The sequence below is a fragment of the Diabrotica virgifera genome, chromosome 8 (assembly GCF_917563875.1).
Source record: "Diabrotica virgifera virgifera chromosome 8, PGI_DIABVI_V3a".
NCBI lineage: Eukaryota > Metazoa > Arthropoda > Insecta > Coleoptera > Chrysomelidae > Diabrotica > Diabrotica virgifera.
The window spans coordinates 26,797,340-26,812,470 of record NC_065450.1 but is presented as its reverse complement, the minus strand read 5'-3'; the positions used below and the strand labels follow the sequence as shown (position 1 = coordinate 26,812,470).

General features: G+C 32.5%; 1 protein-coding gene across 6 annotated transcripts in view; it reads right to left on the bottom strand.

The window, feature by feature from the left end:
• Window positions 1–15,131, bottom strand: part of LOC126890709 (tachykinin-like peptides receptor 99D) — a 141,227-nt gene that overhangs the window by 75,967 nt on the left and 50,129 nt on the right. For 2 of the 6 annotated variants that reach the window (XM_050659879.1, XM_050659877.1), the window contains exon 2: window positions 2,354–2,472. The exons of 1 other annotated variant lie outside the window; for it this stretch is intronic. In XM_050659879.1, the coding sequence (XP_050515836.1) occupies window positions 2,354–2,426 (73 nt within the window). In that variant the 5' untranslated portion in view covers window positions 2,427–2,472. Of the gene's footprint in view, window positions 1–2,353; window positions 2,473–4,461; window positions 4,547–10,722; window positions 11,037–15,131 lie in introns of those variants that run through there. 3 more of the 6 variants (XM_050659878.1, XM_050659880.1, XM_050659881.1) reach the window with 3 other exon arrangements.

Sequence of the window (15,131 nt, the reverse complement as noted above, 5' to 3'; positions counted from 1 at the left end):
TTTTACTTAAATTTTTTTTAAGATGTTGCTGCCATAAAAATGCCACATGTCCATTTACAATCAAAAATCTATGAGAGTTTTCGATATATGAAAAAAAATCGATTTTCATTTTGTAACTTCAAAGGGCTGTAACTTTTTTTGTGTGCACTATTGTATATAGGTAAGTGAGGTTCAATCAACCGATTTTTGACCCCAGAATCTGTGGTATAATTTATGACCAATCTTTTCGGGACACCCTGTATATTATATTATAACACATTGATCTTATTGGAAAAAGTCGTTAACTCCTTTAGTGAATTTTACCAGTTTTATATTTTTGTTACATGTCATATAATGATCCCAATTATACCAATTTTAAATTACTATGATTCATTCAGTTTTGCAGTTAGTGACTTCTACAGATGAACAAACTGCCCACAGTAGACCACTAGATGTAGTTAAGTAAATTTCATATAAAATGTCAGTTAGTGACTTTTCGCAGGGATACGACGAAATACAGCCTTTCCTCAATCTACACATGATTTTCACATATTCGATGTGTTCACATTCAATTCTGGTATGATTCCAGTAAAGGTGTCTAATTATTTTCAGATCTTGGTTATTGGTTCCTATTTATTTTAGCATTTGCATCATCTTTACGTGCTTGATCAAACGCTGATTTCTTATAACCGACCAGACGTGCATATATGTTGCAGTTGACGTCTCTACATAATATCTGGAATAAGACTGGTACTGAGATCTAAGCCTCTCTCGTAACAAAAGTATTTTTATGAACCCGAACTGGTTGGGGGAAATTTGACTTTTACAAACAGCTTGTACATTAATTCTCTTATGGATTATCTTTAGGAACAGTTTTAGGATATGACTCATATTGGAAGGTTCAAATGCGAAGATATTCTTAAGTCAGATCTCAGCCATCCTTTTGTATTTCTGTAGAGTTGTATAATGTTGTTGAGTATATTTGTGATTATTGCTATTGATTCACGTTTGCATAGTTATGTTTGTATTATAGTCAGGGCTACTGTTTTACCATCCTTTAGCTCTGTTATTGCAGAATAAACTTCCTGGGTCCATCATTTACCTCTTCTTCTAGCTCAAGAGTATTATCTCTTTAGTCTTCAAACAGTTTCTCTAGGTATTCTTCCACGTTCTTATTTTACTGTTTGTCCAAGGCGTTAGTTATATTTACGTTCTATCTCCCTCTTTGTCAACTGGTGAGTTATTTAATTTTCCTCTGTACGTTGTGACTATCGTACTTTATCTGTAGAGTCCCAATTTCTTCGCACATTTCCTTTGCTTCTTTTTGTTTCGCTTCGCTGATTCTCCTTTTTATTATTTTATCGTTTGTCTTTCTGTGTCATTTTACATCTGTCAAATCTTAACAGATGTAAAGCTGAATCGGATTCTTTTATTTTAGACCTGGTTCCCGCGTACCAAAAAAAAGTTAATTAATCGCAAGCTAAAAATTTGTTACATAATAGCTTAACGGTGTCTTGTCGGACAAACTTTGATGTATGGGAACACTGGAACAGGGGAAGTTTTAATTGTGGAACAGGTTAAACATTTGGAACGTCAGACTACGAAAACGTTCCATGTATTTTGTCGGACAGAACTTCCAATTGATTTGTAACCATTTCATTAAACTCTCATGCACAAATCAGACTTGTGTTTACCACCAACTGGGCATTTTAATGAGTGGAACACGAAGAACATGTCAAATGACAGGAATCATGTTGGTTAGTAATAGCAGTCTGATTTGTGCATGAGAGTTTAATGAAACGGTAACAAATCAATTGGATGTTCTGTCCGACAAAATACATGGGACGTTTTCGTAATCTGACGTTCCAAATTTTTAAACTGTTCCACAATTAAAACTTTCCCCTGTCCCAGTCTTCCCGTACATCAAAGTTTGTCCGACTAGACACCGTTAGGCGATTAAAAAATTTTCAGCTCGCTATTAATCAACTTTTTTTGGTACGCGGGATCCAGGGCTATTTGGAATATTTGGCAATTAACAAAAATGTGTTAGTGACAACTAGTTCTGAGCCTTTTGCGAATTTTTCTGGGAGCGTTCCCTAATACAGAAGGTCTCCTAGGAGGTCACTACTAGCATGGGTTAATTCAAGAGATAGTCGGAAAGTAAGAAGGAAAACCATGAAAAATACTGAAAGATATACCTATCTAATGGTATATTAACGAGAGCAGCAAGACAAAGAATCAAACCTACTGTACTTCTTGTAAATAGTTAATCACATAATATAACTATTCTTTCATATTAATTTAGAATTCCCTATTTTTCATTTTATATCTTTTAAATAATCAGTATTAAAATACGTGAGTAAATGAGACTTACATGAATTATTATTAAAGGAGAAGTTACATTTACATATGACTGAATCGACACATTCTGGAACAGTAGAATTCATAATCCTTTCTTGTGTGAGTTCCTTTTGAAACTGTAGTTCGCATAAACTATAACAAATAATAATTATGTAATAGTGGAAAATTAAATGTACTATTAGGATTTTAAAAATTGTTATAAACATAAATAATTATAGGCGGCGTGTTGGTCTTATGCTCAAATCGTCTCTTTTTTGGCGGATTGCTGGTCTTGCCAAAAGTATCTTCCCCTTTCTTCTGGTTTGAAAGGCAAATGTGTCTGAAGTAACTTATACGATACAAAATCCACCCATTCATCACCCCTTCACCTTTTGAAGGAAAACAAGAAGTAAGAAAACAAATACAAGTAGAACAGCAGGAGATACCTATTAACTAAACGACATATAAAAAAACATGTAAACTTAGAAATAAAGACATACATAGTGGACCAAAATTCTGGAAACCCCTAATTATCTCGATAATCGATGGTCCGAATTGTAGAAAAACCGGGATCCGCCTTTTCTACAATATGGAGATTTTAAATTTGATGCTTCTAATGTTGGCAGATTTGCCATTTTTCTGATATCATTAGTCACTTTGAATTTTTTAAATACAACACTCTTTTTATCTAAAGATGTCCGTGACTATATTTAGTGGAATGTTTTTAAATAATGACACCACATCCAAAGAAATCAAAACATAATCCTTTGGCAACTTGGTTAGGAGAATGCAGTTACCAAAGGATTATAATTCAGTCATATATATATATTTAAAGATGTTCCCAATATTAATATAGCTATATACAATACCATAAACAGCAAACAATTATTTTCAAAAATTAAAGACCCAGTACCAACTTTATATAGAAGTAATGTTGTTTATGAAATACCAAGTCTAGGATGTCAGAATAGCTACATTGGCCAAACTTCACAATGGTTAAAGTAACGCATCACACAATATAAAAGTGATTGCCGCTTAGGAAAAAAATACCTGTGTAGTAGTTGAGCATTATGAAAACACCGGTCATATGCTAGACTATAACAATACTCGTATTTTGGCACAGTCTGATAACTATAAAAGCCGATTATTTCTGAAGATGTATCACATTAACAAAAATAAAAAAAAAACTTTAAATTGTAAAACAAACAGTTAAGTATTGTATATATTGTAATATATTAGATACAATTTACGATAGTGAATAAGCCAATACTCACCTTAATGAACAACTAACCTTAATAATTAATTAAAATAATAGTAGGCTTCTAATGTTTCTTTTATTGTCATTTTTTGCATTTGAGTAATTTTTACTTGTTTTGTCTTATTACTGTAACGAACGTGCTTCAGACCTTTCTTTAATAATTTTAAGATGCATTTTAATATGTTAGGTCTGGATTCCGCGTATGAAAAAAAGTTGATTAATAGCAAGCTGAAAACTTGTTAATAGCTTAAGGGTGTCTAGTCGGATAAACTTTGATATATGGGAACACTGAAACAGGGGCAGTTTTAATTGTGGAACAGGTTAAAAATTTGGAACGGTCAGACCACGAAAACGGCACATTTATTTTGTCCGACAGAACAGACTTAAACTCTCCGAACAGAGATTAAACTCTCATGAAAAATCAGACTGCTATTTATCACCTCTCATTATTCCTGTCATTTGACATATTCTACATGTTCCACTCAATTAAACGCCCATTTGGTGATAAATAGCAGTCTGATTTTTGCATGAGAGTTGAATCTCTGTTCGGAGAGTTTAAGTCTGTTCTGTCGGACAAAATAAATGTGCCGTTTTCGTGGTCTGACCGTTCCAAATTTTTAACCTGTTCCACAATTAAAACTGCCCCTGTTCCAGTGTTCCCATATGTCAAAGTTTCTCCGACTAGACACCCTTAAGCTATTAACAATTTTTCAGCTTGCTATTAAACAACTTTTTTTTCATACGCGGGATCCAGACCTATATCAGTTACAATTTTTATTTTAATGTCAATGTTATTTATTTGTGAAATCTTTTAACTTTCTGTAAGTATTTTTAAATCTATTTGTACGTCTTTTTTTTGGTTTTTGTACGAATGCAGTACTCACCTCAAATAATTTTTTCTACTAGACTTCGTGTAACTGCTTGGTTTGAGTGTTCGATTGTAAGCTTTTTTGTGGAAATCAACGTATATTGTATGATCCAATTAACTAAATTCTTTTAATCTAGGCAATAAGGAAATTATTGTGTGTCATAATGAAATAACGGCTAATGGGTTTATTAAGGTGCAGCCTGTCATGAATATTTGTCATTCTTCTGGATGTATTGGTCTAGTAGATTGACATAATAAAGAACATGTGTTTGTTATAAGTGGCTAAATGTATACAATATAAATATACAATTTAATCGTCATATTCCTTTTTTTTTGTAGATTTAACAGTCATTTAAATGATATATTTATTTTATATAGTGGAATGATGCAAAAGTGAGGAATAAATTCATTATAGAAACGACTTTAAAAAAATCTTAAAACAAATCAATTTTAATATTTAAATGGCCATCAATAATTGCTATATATGTGTTGAACATTACATCATCAGTGTTGGCGTATTGACGTAACCGACGATTTCTTTAAATACAAACTGAGGTCAGAGACACCTCACTTGAAAGGTGTCCTAATCGCCTTGGCAACGATGTATCATTTGATTATTTATTTCTACAAGATTAACCAAACTTATGTACCTACTTATGTAGTTAAGTAAAATATATTTACCATAAAAATTCATTGACCAAACTATCACAAGGAAAGAATTTACTGCCGTTTTTTTGATTCCATCATTGAAAAGCTGAAAATCGTAAATTTCAATATTTCTTACAATCCTATTGTACATATTTCTATACAAACATATATTCGGTCTCATAACGTCTTACGACGTTGTCTGATTTCCAAATGCCACTGTATTCTGTCCTAAGTTCTTCATTTAGATTTCGAGTGCTAATCGCTTTCCTAACTCCCAGATTCCAGCTCTGTGGTGGTCTTCCTCGTTTTTTCTTCTCTGGGGGTTGCCACATCATAGTTTTTTCGGCAATCTCTTGTCACCCATTCGGCTCCCATGCCCATGCCATATGAGCTGTTCTCTCTCAATATCTTCAACTATAGTGCCCTCTACAGCCATTTGTTGTTTTATTACTTCATTCCTTATTCTTTCGGCTCTTGACATTCTCATCGATCTTCTGATGGCATCCATTTCCGTTGCTTCGACCTTTTCCTTATATTTTCGGTTATTTTCCATGTCTTGGCTCCATACAGTAGGCTAGTTTTTAACCATTGTCTCGTATACAGAGTAGCGAGAAAGTATGGAAATAAGGTAATTTCTCGGAAACCGCTAGAACAATTTTTATAGATTTTGATGGGTAAGGGTCTTCTAATGCGGTCGATATTATAGTGGTAATTACATTGTTGTCACATCTTCCGTTTTTCTGGAAATCTAGTGAACTTTCTTATTATAAATAGAACATCCTGTATATTTTTTGTGTTTTGAAGTTCTTACAAGATACTGATTATTTTTTATGTTATATTTCCTATACCTAAATGCCCTAATTTCGGGATTAATGCTACATTTATTAAAAAAAATTTTAACCAAATTGTAAAAATCATTTTTTTCGGCTGGGATAGGCATTATTTTAGGTTCTTTAGATCATTGGAAACAAAAAATGTCTTTTGTAATTTTCATAAAAAGGTAATCGTTTCCGAGTCATAAACAATTTAAACCTGAAAAAAATCGAAAAATGACGATTTTCAAGGTTCAAAAACACAAGTAAAAAATACTATTCTTGAAACCACAGAGTGTCTAAATTCAAGTTCAAACCTTATTTTATCAGGTACCGATAAGTAATTTGGTCTTATATAATTTTGAAACATTGCTTTTTAGTTAATGCAGCCCGATCACCCGTCCTCTCATATGCGCTTTATAAAAAAAAAACAATGTTTTAGAACAAAATATGCCAAAAATTCTTATAGGGAGCTGATAGAACATGGTTTGAGCTTGAATATAGGTACTTTGTAATTTCAAAAACTATTTTTTTTCTTGTGTTTTTGAACCTTGATATTTGTCATTTTTCGATTTTTTTCAGTTTTATATTGTGTATAACTCGGAAACGATTAACTTTTGAGAAAAATTACAAAAGATATTTTTTGTTCCCAATGATCTAAATAACCTAAAATAATTTCTACACGGGTCGAAAAAATGTGATTTTTAAAATTTGTTAAATTTTTTTTTAATAAATGTAGCAATAATTCCGAAATTATGGCATTTAGGTATAGGGAATATAACATGAAACATAATCAGTATTTCTGAAGGACTTTAAAACGCAAAAAATATACAGGGTGTTCTATTTGAAATAAGAAAGTTCATTTGATTTCCAGAAAAACGGAAGATGTGACAACAATGTAATTACCACTATAATATCGGTCGCGTTAGGTGACTCTTAAGGCGCAGTCTCTCTTATGCGATTGTCGCATGCGTTTGACGCAAGCAGCAGTCGCAAGCGATGTTCTGTGCACTCCTCAAATGTAAACTTTATACGAGCGGTCTGTCTTGTGCGTCCGACTGGTGATGATAGCAGTGCTTTGCAGTGACTGCATGCGCCCATTTCATAAAACAACAAAAAATTTGACATAGAATTTAAAAGTTTGTTGTTTATTGTTTATCGATTTATGATAACGAGGTTAAGAAGCTTTGTTAATTAATATTTTCATAATATGTAATTTCCAGATATAAATAAGCAATGCTGTTGTTTTCATAATTGCACAGAGAATAAACATTTTGTACTAACCATTAATGTGACACCAAGTTTTTCTTTTGGTGGTATCACTCTCTTTTTACCATTCTTGTAGGAGATTTCGTTATATGTCTTCCTTGATAACACATAACAAGAAATGGAACTGGTTCTTCGTCACGCGAAAGAAACTATGAAACTTGGTCTCATTATCAACCATATAGGTCTGGATCCCGCGTATGAAAAAAAAGTTGATTAATAGCAAGCTGAAAATTTGTTAATAGCTTAAGGGTGTCTAGTCGAATAAACTTTGATATGTGTGAACACTGGAACAGGGGTAGTTTTAATTGTGGAACAGGTTAAAAATTTGGAACGGTCACAGCACGAAAACGGCACATTTATTTTGTCCGACAGAACAGACTTAAACTCTCCGAATAGAGATTAAACTCTCATGAAAAAATCAGACTGCTATTTATTACCTGTCATAATTCCTGTCATTTGACATATTCTACATGTTTCACTCATTAAAACGCCCATTTGGTGATAAATAGCAGTCTGATTTTTGCATGAGAGTTTAATCTCTGTTCAAAGAGTTTAAGTCTGTTCTGTCGGACAAAATAAATGTACCGTTTTCGTGCTGTGACCGTTCCAAATTTTTAACCTGTTCCACAATTAAAACTACCCCTGTTCCAGTGTTCACACATATTAAAGTTTATTCGACTAGACACACTTAAGCTATTAACAAATTTTCAGCTTGCTATTAATCAACTTTTTTTTCATACGCCGGATCCAGACCTAATATATTTACTTATTAAATTGGTTTGGTATCCTTCTTCAACCCTATTCACATTCGTAGATGCTCCATTATTAATCACTAAATTAATTACTACTTACTACTACCTACTAATTATAAATTACTAAATATTACTATTGTTATAAATGACTAATGAATATTATTAATTACTAAGTATTACTATTATTATATATTCCTATTATTATTAATTACTAAGTATTACTATTATAAATTACTATGAAGCAATGTTACTGTTATCGGTGCTATTAGATAATATATAACATAACCTATTATTTTTAAAATTCCCGCTTTTCATCAGCTGTTTTATCTGATGCGTCTAAACGCACACGAGAGACCACCCCAACCACTGCGTTAATTGCTTGCGACTGCTGCTTGCGTCGAACGCATGCGACAATCGCATAAGAGAGACTGCGCCTTTAGGCACTGCGCCCTACGCACAAGTCCTGTAGTCGGTACAGTTCGGCTATTCCTATTCCGTTCCGCGGAACCTTAAGTTCGTTTTATGGCTACTGCTAGCGTCAATGTCTCGCCCGTGGAGCCGTAGCCTTACCTACCAAAATCTATAAAAATCGGTCTAGCGGTTTCCGAGAAATTACCGTGTTACAATACTTTTTCGCCACTCTGTATGTTGCATTTTCCTTTCTTTGATATTTCTTTACTCCATAGAACTCGGTTTAGGCATGCTATATAGCTCTTCGTGCTTGTATGATTCGGTGTTCTATTTCTCGTTCGTCTTTTCCACTACGGTCGAAGATGACGCCCAGGTATTTATATTCATCTCATGGATTTATTTTTTGATTGTCGTCGATATCGAGTTGTTCTACTTCAGCGCCAATTGAGAAGTGTTTTATCTTTTCTAAATTGATACCCTCATTTCTGGTACTGTTAAATTAGTTTTCTAAGCATATATTCCATGTCGTCTTTGTCATTTGAGATCACCACCTGATCATCTTCAAACTGTAAAGTATAATATCGCGCTAATAATACAATAGTGTCGTAACTCAAAAAAGATTATTTTTCAGAATCAACTAAAACCTCATTACTCACTTCCTATTGCAGGTAAACAAAAAATTAATGCATAATGTGTTTCTAATTAAAATTAAAGGAAGATTCTTTGTACTTTTATTTAAATAAAAAACCTGTCAGTGAAGTTATTTAAGAATTTTAAGTTAAAACGGTATTGTTCTAATCAAAATGTTCGAAATGAAATATTATTTTTAGTTATGACATTATTTATGAAATATTTTGTGTTACTACAATTTGATTTACTAATTTTTTTCTGCGGTTTACGTCCATTTTTGGGAAATTTTGCGGACTCTTTGTCGCTCATTGTAAAATTAAAACAGTTAATTCTACTTCTCTAATGACACTTGGCCTCTTGGTACTGGCAGCACAGCTTGCAAGTCATATACGGCGAATATTGTTGAATATATTTTCGCATTTTTGTCTTTTTCTTTCTCCTTTCTGGACAGTTATTTTTTTTCAAGTGGTTTTCGTACGTCACAACAATACTGTTTTTTCCATCCTTATCAGCATTTTTGAAATTTTCACAAAGATCACATTGATCTTTTTTGGTGTATGGAAGGAGATGTTAAAATATTTAGTAAAAATGGGGTTAAAATATGTTGCAGACGTAAATGATCTAAAGTTTTCTTCTGTACATTTATCTTTGTAGTCTCGATATAAATCAGCTAAAGACTTGTCACACTGGATATATTCCCGTGACGTCTGAGCTCTGAGGAAATGTAATTCGACGCGTGGTATAGCGTTTATAAAATGTTTGACACCTTCATAGATCTCCGGTTCCACAGTATGTTGTTTGCCATGTTTCCTGCATAATTTGCCATGTTTTCTGCATTTTCCAAGAGCTACTAGTAGAAGAGCTACTAGAAGAAGAGCTTCTTGAGGGAGAGCTACTTGATGGTTTTACTGTTTGACATCGAAACAAACTATAGGTTTTCCTTTGCACAACAGGAACGAAATGCGGATCTCGGTTAGAGTCATCGGAATCAAAGTCACTCTGGTCTGAGTGCATCGGTGAAATGTGATTTTGCCTTTGGTTGGATTCTGTTATAGGTTTAACATTACTGACCTTACTAAAGGTCATTGTTTACGGCAATTTCTTAAAGTACTTTGATGACTTGTAAATGGTGAAGGTATAGGTGCTGGTTGTACTTTCGTAACGTCACTGTTCTCTATCTGGGCACCAGGTTCATTATTTGTACACACCAGTGGGAATAACGACGGTGAAGAGTTTTCATGCTCGCCATCCTCAATATTTATTGCCATAGCAACAAGTAATCGCCCACGGTCACTTAATGCTATGAATCGCCCACGGTCACTTATTGCTATGAATCGCCCCCTTAATAATGAATTAAGTAATTATTAACATAGGTAATTGACGAAATGAACAAGAATGTCACGAAGAGTGTGGTAACTCTAAATTTATAAAATATTTAGTATTTAGTAAGCTTCTTAATAATACTGCTGCAAATTTTAGATGAGTTATTCCTATACGTAGATTAAAAAATAGATAATGATTAATAAATGTTTCACAAACAACAAAAAAATGGTTTAAAGTTATGATTCAACAATAGTGTAGCATGTCAAAAATAATGAACTGCACCAATAATAGTGTCGTTAGTAAAAATATTATTTGAAAACGTGCTTGTATAAATCAGTAATAGTGTAATAAGTAGAAAAACAGCAATGGTATGGTTAGGTTCAAATCAAAAAGAATGCAATAACTCAAAATATAGATATGCAAATTACATACCTGATTCAGCAATAACGTGGAAACTCAAAATGATGAGCAAAGCAACACGTACGTTCCCGATCACTGTTGGCCGCAACTAAAAATGGCAATGGCGCAATATTATGAGGGCCATAACGACAGTCGGTCAGTCATGAATAACGTCTTATGCCATCTCTCATTCATTTTATGCACTATTAAAACGACGGTTTTATTGACTTGCAGGGAATTGAACATTTTGAGTTACGACACTATTATATTATTAGTGCGATATATGCAATCCTGATCGTTCAATTGTACACCCATTCCTTTGACTTTCCGTTTCCATTGTTTCAGAGCTGCAGAGATATACATCTTAAATAGAGTCGGAGAGATACATTACTAAACTTTTAGAATAGAATAGAATAAAAATATACTTTATTGTCATGAAAAATTTTAACAATTTTATAGACAAAGCTTACAAGAATCATAAATAAAAACAATAACAAGTACAATTTACTAAAATTATATAAATCGTAAATATAAATAAAACAGAGTAAAGTGAAATAAAAATCAGTAACAATATATTGCAAACTTAAAAAAATTGCAAATTGCGTAATCTACCTTAAGAAATTTAATAAGTTAAGCTGCTGCATATGACACTCAAATATAGATTAAGATTCAACTTATACATAAGAATACTGTAATTTCTTAGTTATTGGTTAAGAAACTCTGCTATTGAATAATATGGTCGATAAATAGGCTTTTGTCATTTTACGGAACTTGGGGAAAGATGTTGCAGATTTAAGTTGTAGAGGGAGATGGTTGTATAATTTTTTTGCAGAATATAATATAGATTTCTTTACTAACTCACTGGACGGGATCGGTAAATAGATGTCAAAAGTAGAATTTCTGGTGGAATAGTCATGTGTAGGTCTTGCTGGAGAGACATGTAGATGTTTACGAATTAAGCAAGCAGTTTCTAAAATATATAAAGAAAGTAGTGTTAGAATCCTGTGATCTTTGAAGTAGCTTCTGCAACGTGTTGTTCTTCTGAGGCCAAACAGATATCTTATTGCTCTTTTTTGTAATTTAAAAATAACATCGGATTGGGCAGCTGTACCAGAACCCCAAAAAGGAAGACCATATCGAAGATGGGACTCGAACAAAGAAAAATATGTTATTTCGGAAGAGGCTAAATTTATTTCCTTCGAAACAGATCTTATTGCAAAGCAATCTGAGCATAGTTTCTTGCTTAACACATAGATATGAAGGGACCATTTAAGGTTGCTACCTAAAAAAAATACCAAGAAACTTTACAGAATCAACGATACTGATCTGGCTGTTATGAAGAGGTAAGAGTTGAAGAGTTCCTTTATAGGATAATGCTACTGTTTTCTCTACGTTAAAAGAGTAAATTAGAATCGGACCAGGATTTTATTGTGAGTAGATCAGAAGTTATAGTAGCATGAAGAGTTGCGATATTTGATTTGCTCAAAGTGATACAAGGGCGGATCCAGAGAGGGGGCCATGTCCGCCTCCGAGAATTAAAAAAATATATAAAATTAAATATTTACTATTTGCAGTTCAAATGTTTCTAGTTTCAAACGCATATTCCGTTTGCCACGTTCACAACGAATCAGGTTCAAAGTGCAAATTATTACTCAGTCAAATTTAACGAAAGGACTGATACATCCCACGTGGAACAGTTTTCCCTAAATTTGAGATACATAGATACTCAATAACAACATTCGTGAAGATTTGTCAAGTCCATTGACGCTTATGCTGAGAATATAAAAATAATTAGTAAAAATCAAGAAAGAGGGAAAGAACAAGGCCTGGCAGAAGAAGAATTGAAAAAAAGCGTTAAACTTGTTGACAGAACTGCAGTTGGATATGAAGATATAGGTAGAAATCTGTACTGACAGTTGTAGAGTAATGAGCTCTGAAACGGTCGGTGCAATAACAGAAATAAAAAAGGTCACAGTAAATGCAGTTAGATGCAGTGGAGGATCTACGGGGTGGGAAAAAGGGGAAATTTCCCCCCTAACAAGGTCCAAAATTATAGAAAAAAATTGTTGCACATAAAAATATATTAGCTGACATGCAACTCAAACCACAGACAGACCAATTCCATTCAATAAATACGCTAGTTAGTAAAATTAAAAAAAAATAATACATATAAGTTATTGTGTGTGTCTTTTATGTAGTTTGGGGTTTATCTTTTTTATGTCTTTTGGTTGATGTTTCATTGGAATTTCCCCTCTGATTTCACCCTCTAGTTCATTTTCTATATTGAGCCGTTGTACGCTTTTGATTTTTTAAGGGTGAAATCTACCCCTAAAAAAACTACTTGTAACAAATTATAAAACAACATTTTAAATTTTAATATTGTCAACATTTGATTCTTATTAGTTACATAATGATTGTTTTATGCTTTAAGATAAACTATCATAATATTTCAACCCTTAACACCACCCTTGTTGGAGCTATATATAAAAAATTACTTATTCTAAAAGAATAATTCCGGCTTGCATCGATTTACATAAAAATTTGGGATTAGGATCATCTCACACTGTACTTCATATTCTCTAACATCCTCAAGGGCGTCGATTATCTTTAGGGGTGTAAACTACCCCTGATTGTCAAAAATTATTTAAAAACGTTGTAAACTTTAATATGGATAAAATTTGGTTTTAATTGGCTAAAAATAATGATTATTTTATGCTTTAGGATATAATATCATAATATTTCAACCCTTAAAAACCACCTTTAAGAACATTATAATTTTTATAAGTAGATAATTTAATAGATCTAAAAAGAAAAAAAAAGTAGAATTATAGAATTACAAAAACATTTATTTACAACAAAATACGAATTTACAAATATGTAGAAGTACAAATACACATAGTTTTTAAGTCATCTTCCAGTATACGAACCAGTTCTGTGATATTATACTTACATGCATTGAAAATGTTCCATAAGCGGACTATTCGAATATTTCGAAAAAAAAAACGCGTTTTATAAACATAGCTCCTTCATTTTTGGCGATAAAAAGTTTTTTCAAAAATGGTTTTGTAGGATTTTTGAAGAACTATAAGAATGTGTTAATTAAATTCCGTTAGATCCCTTACTTTTTAATTTGGGTGTGTTTAAAGGGCTCGAATAAGGGGGTGTTTGCTCGTAAATAGAGGTTTTAAACAGCTATATCTCGCTAACTGTTCACTGTAATGAAAATCTATGCATAACATTATTTTAGTTATTAAAAAGCTACAATTTAGTAGTCTACCATTTTTTTCGTATTTTCAGTATTTTCGGAGATATTTGGAAACGTGAAAAATACGAAAGTGCAAAATATCAGTTTTTCTTTAAACTCCAATTTTTTTAAAATTTGGCCTTTTAAATAGGTCAAACTTCTTGGGTGTATTGACAATATAAATATACAAGGAATTCTAGAAAGGTGAAGACCAATTTTTAATTAGAAGGGTAGTTAGGGGGTTATTTTCACTGATTTTTTCGTAGAGAAAAGCAGGTACCCACATTTTTTTTATCAAAAATCGCTCTATTTTTATGATATAAATTTTTTATTATTATTCTTTGAAAGGTTTAATTTTATACTTGAAAATAGATAATTTAAGTTTTCCTCGAAAATGCAAAGTTTTCCCGTTATTTGGCTTTGAATATTTCAAATTATGCATTTGACGAGAAAAGCTAACCTTTAACATGCCGTATCTCGGTTTGTATTGGTCTTAAAGATATTATAGAAAAAGAATTTAGTTTGTCTTACTAAAAGATACAATTTTGTTTTCTACAGTTTTTTTGATTAAATGCATATTTTTCGAGATATTCTCAAAAAATCCTCTAAAAAGTCGATTTCTTCGACGAAAAACTGTTACTTTCAAGCGCGAATAACTCGAAAAATATTAGTTTTACGAAGAAAATGTAAAAAACATTTTTTTTCTTAGAATTACTTTTTACATCGATTTACATGGCTAAAATGTAATAAAAAATTCCCACCTCCGAGATGGGGTGGCAACCACCCCCAAGGTTTTAGCGTACAGCGGCATGATATAGAAAATGATCCTTGGACTATTCCCTACCTTCTGTGAAAATTTCAAGTAAATCCATGCTGGACGAAAAAATTGCCAAAATGCTTCATTTCCTCGACTATATAACTGAAGCACTAACATCTATCTCAATATGATCATGGAAGGATTCAAGACTGCTATACTTGCATTAACGTTGCTTAATCTTTATGCATGTACATCTGAGTTTCTAGAGTCAATGATGACTGACTGACTAAAATTAATATTACCACTAAGCCGACTTCTATAAACAAAATCTTTTGATGCTAACCTGGCAACTAAGGTTGTTTCTAATATGTACCATGTTGACTTTGAAAGACAGAAGATCTAACTGCGAAGAAAATGTTGGTCAGATCTTTACCGAAGTTA